The sequence below is a fragment of the Rhamphochromis longiceps genome, linkage group LG15 (assembly GCF_057381845.1).
Source record: "Rhamphochromis longiceps isolate RC_006_pf linkage group LG15, R_longiceps_female_GT1.1, whole genome shotgun sequence".
Taxonomy (NCBI): Eukaryota; Metazoa; Chordata; class Actinopteri; order Cichliformes; family Cichlidae; genus Rhamphochromis; species Rhamphochromis longiceps.
The window spans coordinates 21,798,659-21,811,928 of record NC_140571.1 but is presented as its reverse complement, the minus strand read 5'-3'; the positions used below and the strand labels follow the sequence as shown (position 1 = coordinate 21,811,928).

Sequence of the window (13,270 nt, the reverse complement as noted above, 5' to 3'; positions counted from 1 at the left end):
TGACGTTTCTTTGTAACGTCACCTGACGTTACAAAGAAACCTTAAACCGACCTTATATATAGACCTGGCTGTTCAGTTGAAACGCATTCACACAGCGGGACAGCAGCGCTTTAAACGTTCAAACACGGAGTTTAACACAAAACAACATTTTAGACATAAAAAACAAAAAAGTGAAATGGCAAGCTCGAACTGTAACACAATGACAAATGATGAAACAGTTCAGACCAATGGGGATAATTCTACAGTACATGCTTTGGTATCCCTCTTGGATAACTTGGTCAGTAGTTTTTCGAACAAGCAGTTGGAAGCGCTTACCTCAGGCTATCCGGATTGCGTCACCGCTAAGCGGCTTGTAGGTTTTGTAGAGGACGTAATGGACCTGTGTGAACAGTCACTAGCAGTATCACCGCTGAGGTCTTCCCAGAACTCCCCTGTACATGAAAACTGTTCTGTCCACACCACTACTGGCAAAACGGTTTTGTCACGTGTGAAATTTTTGGACGATTCTGCTGAGCAGGAGTTTGATACAGCACAGAATATAGATGCTAACAGCCAAGAAACAGCTAACACAGAAGAAAGCTGTCAAAATGCTGACCAACACAGTGCTGCAAAAGCAGAAAACAATCCAATTCCAGATCCCCAGCAGCAGAAATCCTGTGTTGAACATGAAGCCAGCATCCCACCGTTAACAAACGTAAGTCAAACGGAGTCATATAAAAAGATACAGCATCACAGATCTTCTGTAGACTGTGAGCCACCTGAAAAAACCTTAGACTTTGAAAGATGGTTAGAGACATTAATTCAGGCTGTGCTTTCAAAGCTTGGTAAACTTTTAAAGTGCCCTCATTCTCACCAAAAACGTTTGTTGGATCTACTCTTGGACAAATTCAAGGGGATGGATTTGCATTTAGACCGAAAAGTGCAGAATTATTTTGACTGCATTGCTAATGCGATTTTCACTGATATTTGTGACAAATTACATAAATTGTCACTAATATCATTGGAAATGGGGAGGAGTGGGGAGGAGGATTCAATGAATTTAATGGAACAACCAATATTTAATATCATAACTACTTCAGTATTCCAAGAACACCTGTTGGCAGTAACAGTTACTGATAGACTGGAATCATATGAAAAGAAAGAAAGATGCAGATTTTCAGTGGAAATCTTTGTGGAAGGACTGATTTCCCAGGTTGCAAAAAAATCAGGCACAGTCTTCAGCATTGAAAGTGCTGAAGCTATCTCCAACCGGCTTACCATGAAAATCTGGACTGAAATCAGGGCCGGATACGACAAAATCCCACCAGAGAAGTTCAAGAAACTCAGCGAGAGGGTTTTCAAATCCCTCTGTAAAAGATGGAAGCATGCAGCGGTTATGGTGACATTCTGGCAATTAAACTTCCAAGATCTTGATGAAGATATTGTTAAAACTTTCAAAAGAAAGATATTCCCAGAACCAAGTTGCATATCTAAGTGCTTCTCATCGGTGCGTGCATTTTTTGGGAGGTGTAAGGGAAGAAACAAAGTTTCCACTTTATAGTGACATCGTGATATCAACAGCAAAATATTTTCTAAAACTCACTGGACACTTTAAATGAGCTAGTTTTACATTTAGATCAGATCAAGTCATTTTTGAAATCCCCAGGAATGGTCGCGGCAGATGGCCACCCCGCCCTGAGCCTGGTTCTGTCGAAGGTTTCTTCCTCTTAAAAGGGAGTTTTTCCTTCCCACTGTCGCCTCGTGCTTGCTCAGAGGGGTTTGTTCTTTTGGGGTTTTCTTTTTAATACTGTAAGTTGTTACCTTACAGTGTGAAGCACCTTGAAAACACCATTGTTTCCTTTGGTGCTATACAGATTGAAGTGACTTGCACTGATAACATAACTATGCTGGAACTTTAATTTAACATCAATAAAATTATAAAAATATTACATCTTGATTTCTGCTTGTTTTCATTGTCTGTGACTTAATGAATACAAATGTGTAATTTAACAGATTCTTTCTTTATGTTAGTCTGACCGGTGACTCCACGTTGGCCTTAGGTGTTGGCGCGGATACGCTGCAGCCCCTGAGCCATTAATGGCCCAGCACACTACAGTAAAAACAAAACAACAGCCATCTGTCCAACTAGGAAAGGAAAATAATAAACTGCCTCCTTGGAGGCAACCTGACTCAAAACAGTTGCAGTCCAACTCAGACCGACTGCAATCACTCTCAGGCAGATTGATGAAGATCTGCAAATAACTGTTGTCTAATTTATAAACGCAGACAGATTGCCAACACGTCTGTTCACAATAGAGGACTGTACTTACATGGTTGCAAACTGGTTGTTATCTTGCTTATATGAAAACATTGCTTTGGAGCAATGAAACTCAAACACATTCATTTTTAAAATGCCTCAAAATGAAATTTTGAAGCATTTGGCTTTATGCTTTGAAAGTGCCGTTGTGAGTGGGAGTGTGAAATCCTTACTTGATGTGTTCCCTTTGCCTTTACTGTTTTCAGTTTTATCAGTTTTCAGTTTTATTTGTCATATGCAAGTTAGCACAGGGTCAACATTGCAATGAAATGTGTTTGACGAGCAGCAGTCACTCAGCAGCATGGTACAGTAGAAGAAAATATAATAAAATATAATAAAATAAAATAAAAAATAGAAAAATAGTAAAGAGCAAAATATTTGAAAGACGTGGTAAAAGAGAAAAGATGACTAAATATATATATATATATGTATCTATAAATATATGTACACTAGTGATTAAATAAGAAAATCTTGAAAAGAAATATGACGGGAGGTCAGATGGGATATTGCACAGGAATGAGCAGCAGAAAATTACAGTATTACTCAGACTTTTAATAGTCATATTGTCAGTTTTGGCCGACGGTCATGGGTCACTTCCACTAAAATAGCACGAGACTGGAGTAAAATGTACTTTATTAATGAGAACACATGGTGATACAGCAAAGAATCCAACCCTTCTGAAAAGCAAATGGCTTCCTGTTATACTCTACCTGATTCAGGTGAGCATCTGGAATAGACCAAGTCTGGGGGTCAGCAAACCAAAGGGAAACAAAACCCTCCCCATAAGAAAACCACTACAATATAACCAACACGTTCTCACTCCCAAAGCGTAACATTTTACGCTAGGTGACAAATCGTCACCATATTACGTTTTTGGCTACCCACCACATTCCTGAACGACGACCTCGGAAAAAAGAGGAAATATGAGAACTGTCTGGACTGAATCTACACATGTTTGCTCTTTTTCTTCAAATCGCTTAGAAACACGCTATTTAACATCATTAAAGTCCTGGTTAAGGTCAGGAATAAGGTTATGGTCAGGGCTAGGGATAAGGTTAGGTTTAGGGCTGGAATACAGGGCTGGAACGTCTATTACCGCGGGAGCGTCATTGCACTGGATTCCAGCCATAGCCCGCCGCGTACCATAAGAACGCCGAAGGTCTCCTTTCACGTTCCTCAGGAACGCTGCGGGACGTGACAAAACGTCGACATGTTACGCCTCGGGAGTGAGAACGGGCTGATATAACACATCATAGACATATGAAGATTTGTAACAAGTCCTATAAATAACTCCATAACATATAAACTTCAGTCTCTTCTATATACATTAAAACAGCGGTCCCCAACCTTTTTTGCGCCACGGACCGGTTTATGCCCGACAATATTTTCACGGACCGGCCTTTAAGGTGTCACAGATAAATACAACAAAATAAAACTAGTACCGATACCGGAAAAAAAGAAGATTTATTCATAACACACGTGAAAGACCCAGGAAAACAGAGTTAACGATAAAAACGATAACAAAATAACGATAAAAAACGATAAAAACTCTGAAAACCATACATTTCACACCCGAGCCTCATCTCTCGACCAAACGACGGTCCGTGGCCCGGCGGTTGGGGACCGCTGCATTAAAACACCTTAACCACAGTTAGGTTTCAGCCCTCGCTGACTCAGAACAAAGTAAGACAATCAGAGTTCGATTGGTTTTTACTTGTGCAGGGGAAGCCTGGTCGGATTCTCAGAGTTGCAAGCTCTACACCCAAACTCAGACAACTCCAACTCCAGCCTCCACTCGCAGCCTTTTATTGAATGAAAACAGTTACACAACCGCCCATTGTAAACCCCATATGTTGTGTGGTAAAAGCTAAGGCACTGTGTGTGTGTGTGTGTGTGTGTGTGTGTGTGTGTGTGTGTGTGTGTGTGTGTGTGTGTGTGTGTGTGTGTGAGTGAGAGAGAGTGTATGTGTGTCTGTATACGTGACTTCCTGCTTACAAACGTTTTAACCGCATCTCTAGTCATAAAAGGGTCATCTCCCCTCAACCTCGTATATGGCTTAACCTCTCTAACAGTCCACCATTTACATGGTGAGCCCATAAAGGGCAGGAAGTGAACATTCCTTACCAAATAAGGAAACCAGAATCTTACATAGATTGTGCCTGCAGTTGAAAACTATAGCTAGTAACATCCCCAACATCCTACATGTGGGGGAGGAACAGGAAATATATGAACATACAGTTCAAGACAAGGTCCAAGCACAATAATGACAACTTTTAACAAAATCACTCCAACACACACTCCCCTAGCCTGGCACATTGGTTTTCTCCAGGAGCTCATAAGCAGGTGATTGAGCTGCTTTTACTCTTTACAAAGTGAGTACTGTTAACACTTCTCTTTTTACATATACAACTAATTTAGGTTACAGACAAATGATTAAATGTGAACAGCTCTAACACAGGTTCTTTTCCTGACACAGGTAGGATGGCCAGTCCCCCTGTCTCTTCACCTTTAACGAGTCACTTAAATAACAACCCAAAAAGCCTAATAAAGAATCACAATCAACCAGTGTGTGTTTTTCTTCATTACGGTTTTTAAATACAAATCAGTCAGTCAATTAATAAAAATACAAGTAAGGGTAATGGAACCCCTGGTCTCCATTACACACATAAATACCATAAAGACACTAAGTCGTAGAGCTCTGAACTCCTTGCTTCTATGATATTTACACTTCTTCTTGGCCTTCTCCTTCACTCTGAGTCACTCCAGGATAAACGCATCAGCTCAGACATACAATAATTAAAATATGTGTAGGTGACCGTTTGGCAGAAGACGATGTCGAGGCGGTACTGCAGTGACACGTCCGTGGCTATCGTCGGGGCGGTGTCCTGCATCAGAAGGAAGTCAATAGACTTCTTGGCTTTGTTGCTCATCATGGCGCTGTAGTCCGTGGGCGTGGCCTGCAAAAAGTGTAAATAAACCATCAGAGACCAAACACAAATATGCCTTCCAACCACTAGTTTAGACAACATCTTGCAAAGAGTGTGTATTTCAGAGTGCAGTTGTTTTTAAATTTGACAGAAACAGAAATAAAGACGGAAGAGAAGGACAACAGGGAAAGCAGAAGCACCGACACACTGAAATCTTTTAGGGTCAAGCTCCAGAACTAGCCACAAATCCTGCTGGAAAGAACCTAAAAATACTTAAAAATACTTGCAGAGATCGAATGGAGCCGTTAACTCAAAAGCCTGGTGTCAGGCATGTTCTTTAATAAATAAGAAACGAGCTGATATGTTACAGACCCCAGTCTTTACGTAAAGAAAAAGCTGACATTTAGAGAGAGAGGTCTGGGCTTCTCTGCTTGGGCTGCTGCCCCCGCGACCCGGCTCCGGATAAAGTGGAAGAAAATGGATGGATGAATGAATCTTGAAAATGAACAAGTCTTCCAGTACAGAGTAAAATGTGAGAGTGAAAATATTGCGTGTACTTAAAACCCCTGGAGGGTCTTGGGTCGATTTGTGGCTATTTTCAAATTTTGATTACATGCCATTTGCACAGTGTTGAATGGACTATAGCCAAATTCTCCAAAAAAAAAGTTTGATATGATTTTATTTCAAAATTCAAGTCTGACTTCCTTCAATTAGCTTCAGTGGCTAAGCTACAGACAAACTTACACTATTGTGCTTAGTGGTCGATTTGTGCCCCATTGAAACCCATTATAAACGCTATTTTTCACTGCAAATTAATTACGGTCAAAGGGATCGTTGATGTTTAGCGTTCATTTTCATTTTGCAGGACGGGCCTTAGAGTTGTAATTTTTTTATTTGTCCACCGGGTGGCGCCCTTGCTCCACATTTGACCCCGGGCTGGAAAACAGCGGGCTGCTTAGATAGACCTGCGGGAAATGAAGCCTCATTTCCGGCGTGCAGCAGCGGCTTCGCCCGCTGATCGGGCGGGACAATTTTTTGGTCCCTAGGACCGTGAGAGGGTGCTTTTTTTTTTTTTTTTAGTCAACAGGAAATGACGTATTTGTTGTCACGTGGTATCGGGCGTGTGTGCTGGAAAAACGGGTCCCTGGTGATCGTGCCCCGGTAACAATGGCGTGTCCAGCGGGGTGGCCTGGGGGGGCACAGGCCACCCCCCAAACCAGACTGGCCACCCCAGGTGCCACCCCAAAGGCAAAACAATAAAATTCAATCAAATATCAAATGTCCGATTATGTTTTCACGGTGACGCTCAGATATCCGAGTGTAAGTGAATGCAGCATCGCTTCTGCGCTATGCGCATCACGTTAGCAAAGGTAGGAGAGCCAAGCGCGAAAGATGGCACTGCAGGAAACAATTTTTCGGTGAAAGAAAATGAGGACAGAATAAATGTCCCGGTAAGTAATATCAAGTTTGTTGAGTTTAGTAAACTTCGGTGAAATTAGAATACCAAGGAAAAAAATAACACTTAAAGAATTATTGCAGCTGTGGAATATTTCAGACAGTATGCTACTGAGGGCAGCTAACATAAGAGTTATGCGTTATAAGATATAATCTAAGTCGTAACATTGCTGTATGGAGCTGCAGATTTGGTTGCAGGTTAACATAGCTGGACTGGCCATCGGGCATACCGGGCATATCCCCAGTGACTTATTTTTTATTTTTTTTGTAATGGCATGAACAATGAGAGGTGGTGGATTGGCCAGATGCAGGTCGATGTGTAGAAATAACTCCGTTGTTTGGTGGTGGCTATGACGGGGCTTCCACAGAGGCAACAGGTGGATGAGGGAAGGGGAGGCAGGAGGAGAGACCCGAAGCAGCCACCAGTCCGAGTGTCAGGTGAACTGAACTTCAGGTAAGAAGTTATGACCTGCAGTCTATCTGGGTCAGATATAAACCAAGTTTAGGTGGAGTTTATTTTCATGTTGCTGACTTTTTACTGTCAGTTGCAATAACTCATACTGCGTTCTAGCCAGTTTGACGGAGTTTTTATACAGCTGGGTGGGTGCTATGATGTTACTGATAGTGAACTTTATTTTATTCATAAGGTTAGTTAGTAGAGTTGCCAACGGCTCCTTAAAAAAATGGAATGGTCCCTCATTCAGAGAAAATATTACACGTTTCGTATTGAGCTGAGAAGAGACGCAGTTTGTCCCGGACTTTAGCTAGAATGGAAAAAAGACACAAAGCTGGATTTATTCTGTCTTTATGCTGCACAGCTGCCTCTTCTCTCATTCTCTCCCCCTCCCTCTCCTGTTGCTACTTCAATCATGAAACTGATCAATGATCAGCTGATCGGCTTTTCTCTCTTGTTTATCGCCCACTTTGCGCCAGAAAGAGGAAACCAGCAGATGTTGCGCTAAACAACAGCAGCACGTTTAAGCTTGATCGGCTGTTGTTAGAATGTATTTAATATTAATTTCTAGTATCAGCTGATGTTTGCTGGAGCCACAGCTGTAAAGCTGCTGGTCATGATGTCTGTTTAGATATGTGGTGAGAGGGAAACATGAAGATGAAACCAGGAGATGTCCTTACTGAACCATCAGAGCTGAACAGGTGATGGAGAAACAGGTTTACCTTTTAGGTGACATGAATGAGTTGAAGGGAAGTTATGAACTGTTTCTGAGAGACAAATAACACCAGGATCCTTTTTTATGTAGCAGACAGCTGGTAACTGTGCAGGGGCGGGTCTAGCAAAGTTTTGCCAGGGGGCCAGGTAGGGCATTAACAGGGAAAGGTGGGCACAAAGAAATACTTTTCTTTCTTATTCTCATTTAAAATACCTAGTTTTTATTAAATAATTATCTAAATCTTACAACCAAAGTTTTTATCTGACGTAAAATGTATAGAAATCATACATATACCAACAAGACTGTACATCACTGTCACAACAGGGTTTGTTTTCAGTCAAAGTCTTTATGGCTTTACTACCTGGTGGGTCGGTCTGTAGTAAAAATGCCCAATTTTTTTTGTCCCAGTCCAGCCCTGCAGGTTAATACTGGCAGTGTCACCATGCCAGCTGACTGTATTTTATCATCAGCCAGTGTTGTTCTTTATCAATATTACCAAAGTTTACGATAAGGCAGCATAGAAAGTATTTACTTGCTTTCAGGTTTCATTCAAATGTTAGTCTTTTCAGTTGTTTCCCCACTTTTTTCCTGTTTCAAAATCAAACACCAGTTTGTGAGAAGATTATCTTCTTTTTTTAACAGGCAGATAAAGTTTTGCATTGGCATTGGCTAATTTGTCAATTGTTTGTTACAAATGTTCATATTTTAATTTTCAAAAATGTTTTTGCCCAAAACATATGTGCACTATATGTCAGTAAAAATACTATGCAAATATTGTTGTCCTTGACTGCTGAGTAAACACTGACAAAGCACTGATTGTATCTCTTGTACTTTATCAACGCAGTATCTAAAAACTTTGCACCGTAGTGGTTAAAATCTCATTCTAATAAGAGTTAAAAGTGCATTTGGTTATTAGGTTTATAGGATTATTGAATTATGGTTAAGGGTTGGTAGAATTTTTTTTTAAAACATTATCTGCCAATTAAATCTGCCACCCTTCTCCAAATCTGTGCCCCTACCTGGCCCCCCCAACAAAAATTTTCTAGACACGCCACTGTACACAGATGGTCTGAATTTGTGAAGCGAGTGGTATCGCATTTATCGAAGTCGGCTCCTCGTTGTTTTTTCTAAGCCACGATTAGGCTCATTGAGAGCAGGCATGTGCATGCAGACAGTGTTTGTTTTTACATCTGGTGGGTAACGTCCCTCCCTATATTTTTGGAACAGTACCTCTGAAGCTTGATTTAGATTTCTGCAGGAAATTTACGTTCTAACTTCAGATGTAACACCTCTTAACACTAAACCGGTCCATCATGCTGTTGTTTCCAGTTACAGCGTATATTTCCTGCTGAAGCATATTTCAGGCATAAGACAGAAACATTACAAAAATATACACCTGCAGGCCACTCTATTGTCTTTATTTGACTAAATGCACTAAATTGCTGCCACAAGCTTTTGAACACATGTACCTAATAAAGTGGCTGGTGAGTGTCCTCAGTCCCAGCTCGGATACAGATGTGTCGGTGTGTCTTTGTTCCCTGCAGTAGTGCCCTCTCCAGCTCAGTCATCATCCACATACCCCAGGACACTGTCCGAGCCAAAGAGATCATCGCCTACGTCAACACGCTGAAGACTCAGGTCAGCTATTACGCAGAGAGGCTGTCTCAAGCTGCCAAAGACCAATCGGCCAGCGGACTGGAGTGGACGCTCGCCAGTCTGGTTGACAAGGTACTAAAAGTGTTTGACGTTACGTGGGGACGCTTCATATTTCATTCATACCCTCTTCCTTTCAGACCCGTCAGCTGGTGGCAGTGTGCGGCTGCAAGCTGCTAGCTTCAGCTATTTAGGCCCTGAACGCAGTACGAGTACATCGCAACCAAAGCTTCTCCTTCCGCTGAGTCTGAACAAGTAGTGCTCCGCAATGACCAGGATACGCTGAGAGCAAAGTACAGCGGTCACAACAGCCAGTCGTCACTGCACGTGGACTGGCACGAAGAGGAGTGGGTGAGTTGATCAGCAGTTATTGGCTGTTTTCTGATTCCAGATTTTTTATTTCTTTAGCATGACAACAGACAAGCTTAGTTTCTTGGCACACATTGTGGATACAGCTTGATATCTTAACTACACTCTGAACTCTGTTTTTCTTTTCTTGTTGCTTCTTCTTCTTCTTGAGTCATCCCTCTCATGTTGATTTCCAGCTCAGGTCACTCCTTACTTTTAAGAAGTTGGAGGATTCGTGAGCAGATTTTTCCTTCACCATATCAGCCGACTTTATTCTATGAGAAAATACTCTTAAATGACTCGTCTTTAAAAAGTGTTCAGTGTTTTATGTCTGGTCTGTGTGTCATCTTTGTCTTTACAATGTTGCAGCAATACTTTAGTAATGATATGATATGATATGATATGATATACCTTTATTAGTCCCACAAGGGGAAATTTAAATGTTGGTTTAGTGTAAGCTCAGCTTTTTAACTAATGTAAGAAGTGTTATGACTGACTCGTTTTTAATACCTAAATCTGGCCTCAGTGCACAAACCTAAATGAATCGGTACATATGAAAGCGCCCAAGTCACGAGCTGTGTTCAAGGACATGGATAAAACAAAAAGGTTCAAATTTGTGCCCAAAAACCCCACAAATCAGTGTCACTGTTTTAAAATCTGCTGCGAGACCGCTCTAAATGTCAGCTTTTTCTTTACGTAAAGACTGGGGTCTGTAACATATCAGCTCGTTTCTTATTTATTAAAGAACATGCCTGACACCAGGCTTTTGAGTTAACGGCTCCATTCGATCTCTGCAAGTATTTTTAAGTATTTTTAGGTTCTTTCCAGCAGGATTTGTGGCTAGTTCTGGAGCTTGACCCTAAAAGATTTCAGTGTGTCGGTGCTTCTGCTTTCCCTGTTGTCCTTCTCTTCCGTCTTTATTTCTGTTTCTGTCAAATTTAAAAACAACTGCACTCTGAAATACACACTCTTTGCAAGATGTTGTCTAAACTAGTGGTTGGAAGGCATATTTGTGTTTGGTCTCTGATGGTTTATTTACACTTTTTGCAGGCCACGCCCACGGACTACAGCGCCATGATGAGCAACAAAGCCAAGAAGTCTATTGACTTCCTTCTGATGCAGGACACCGCCCCGACGATAGCCACGGACGTGTCACTGCAGTACCGCCTCGACATCGTCTTCTGCCAAACGGTCACCTACACATATTTTAATTATTGTATGTCTGAGCTGATGCGTTTATCCTGGAGTGACTCAGAGTGAAGGAGAAGGCCAAGAAGAAGTGTAAATATCATAGAAGCAAGGAGTTCAGAGCTCTACGACTTAGTGTCTTTATGGTATTTATGTGTGTAATGGAGACCAGGGGTTCCATTACCCTTACTTGTATTTTTATTAATTGACTGACTGATTTGTATTTAAAAACCGTAATGAAGAAAAACACACACTGGTTGATTGTGATTCTTTATTAGGCTTTTTGGGTTGTTATTTAAGTGACTCGTTAAAGGTGAAGAGACAGGGGGACTGGCCATCCTACCTGTGTCAGGAAAAGAACCCGTGTTAGAGCTGTTCACATTTAATCATTTGTCTGTAACCTAAATTAGTTGTATATGTAAAAAGAGAAGTGTTAACAGTACTCACTTTGTAAAGAGTAAAAGCAGCTCAATCACCTGCTTATGAGCTCCTGGAGAAAACCAATGTGCCAGGCTAGGGGAGTGTGTGTTGGAGTGATTTTGTTAAAAGTTGTCATTATTGTGCTTGGACCTTGTCTTGAACTGTATGTTCAGATATTTTCTGTTCCTCCCCCACATGTAGGATGTTGGGGATGTTACTAGCTATAGTTTTCAACTGCAGGCACAATCTATGTAAGATTCTGGTTTCCTTATTTGGTAAGGAATGTTCACTTCCTGCCCTTTATGGGCTCACCATGTAAATGGTGGACTGTTAGAGAGGTTAAGCCATATACGAGGTTGAGGGGAGATGACCCTTTTATGACTAGAGATGCGGTTAAAACGTTTGTAAGCAGGAAGTCACGTATACAGACACCCCACAACATATGGGGTTTACAATGGGCGGTTGTGTAACTGTTTTCATTCAATAAAAGGCTGCGAGTGGAGGCTGGAGTTGGAGTTGTCTGAGTTTGGGTGTAGAGCTTGCAACTCTGAGAATCCGACCAGGCTTCCCCTGCACAAGTAAAAACCAATCGAACTCTGATTGTCTTACTTTGTTCTGAGTCAGCGAGGGCTGAAACCTAACTGTGGTTAAGGTGTTTTAATGCAGCGGTCCCCAACCGCCGGGCCACGGACCGTCGTTTGGTCGAGAGATGAGGCTCGGGTGTGAAATGTATGGTTTTCAGAGTTTTTATCGTTTTTTATCGTTATTTTGTTATCGTTTTTATCGTTAACTCTGTTTTCCTGGGTCTTTCACGTGTGTTATGAATAAATCTTCTTTTTTTCCGGTATCGGTACTAGTTTTATTTTGTTGTATTTATCTGTGACACCTTAAAGGCCGGTCCGTGAAAATATTGTCGGGCATAAACCGGTCCGTGGCGCAAAAAAGGTTGGGGACCGCTGTTTTAATGTATATAGAAGAGACTGAAGTTTATATGTTATGGAGTTATTTATAGGACTTGTTACAAATCTTCATATGTCTATGATGTGTTATATTGCAGCCCGTTCTCACTCCCGAGGCGTAACATGTCGACGTTTTGTCACGTCCCGCGGCGTTCCTGAGGAACGTGAAAGGAGACCTTCGGCGTTCTTATGGTACGCGGCGGGCTATGGCTGGAATCCAGTGCAATGACGCTCCCGCGGTAATAGACGTTCCAGCCCTGTATTCCAGCCCTAAACCTAACCTTATCCCTAGCCCTGACCATAACCTTATTCCTGACCTTAACCAGGACTTTAATGATGTTAAATAGCGTGTTTCTAAGCGATTTGAAGAAAAAGAGCAAACATGTGTAGATTCAGTCCAGACAGTTCTCATATTTCCTCTTTTTTCCGAGGTCGTCATTTAGGAACGTGGTGGGTAGCCAAAAACGTAATATGGTGACGATTTGTCACCTAGCGTAAAATGTTACGCTTTGGGAGTGAGAACGTGTTGGTTATATTGTAGTGGTTTTCTTATGGGGAGGGTTTTGTTTCCCTTTGGTTTGCTGACCCCCAGACTTGGTCTATTCCAGATGCTCACCTGAATCAGGTAGAGTATAACAGGAAGCCATTTGCTTTTCAGAAGGGTTGGATTCTTTGCTGTATCACCATGTGTTCTCATTAATAAAGTACATTTTACTCCAGTCTCGTGCTATTTTAGTGGAAGTGACCCATGACCGTCGGCCAAAACTGACAATATGACTATTAAAAGTCTGAGTAATACTGTAATTTTCTGCTGCTCATTCCTGTGCAATATCCCATCTGACCTCCCATCATATT

At 41.6% G+C, this 13,270-nt stretch overlaps 1 protein-coding gene across 1 annotated transcript; it reads left to right on the top strand.

Annotated features, from left to right (window-relative positions):
* Nucleotides 1-6,359: 6,359 nt before the first annotated feature.
* Nucleotides 6,360-12,498, top strand: LOC146652611 (inositol polyphosphate-4-phosphatase type I A-like). Its single transcript, XM_085382716.1, has 5 exons — nt 6,360-6,674; nt 7,047-7,132; nt 9,392-9,575; nt 9,641-9,851; nt 10,899-12,498. Exons 1-4 carry the CDS (start codon nt 6,552-6,554, stop codon nt 9,692-9,694), a joined length of 447 nt encoding a protein of 148 aa, XP_085238842.1. The 5' UTR covers nt 6,360-6,551; the 3' UTR covers nt 9,695-9,851; nt 10,899-12,498.
* The last annotated feature ends 772 nt before the right edge of the window (nt 12,499-13,270 follow it).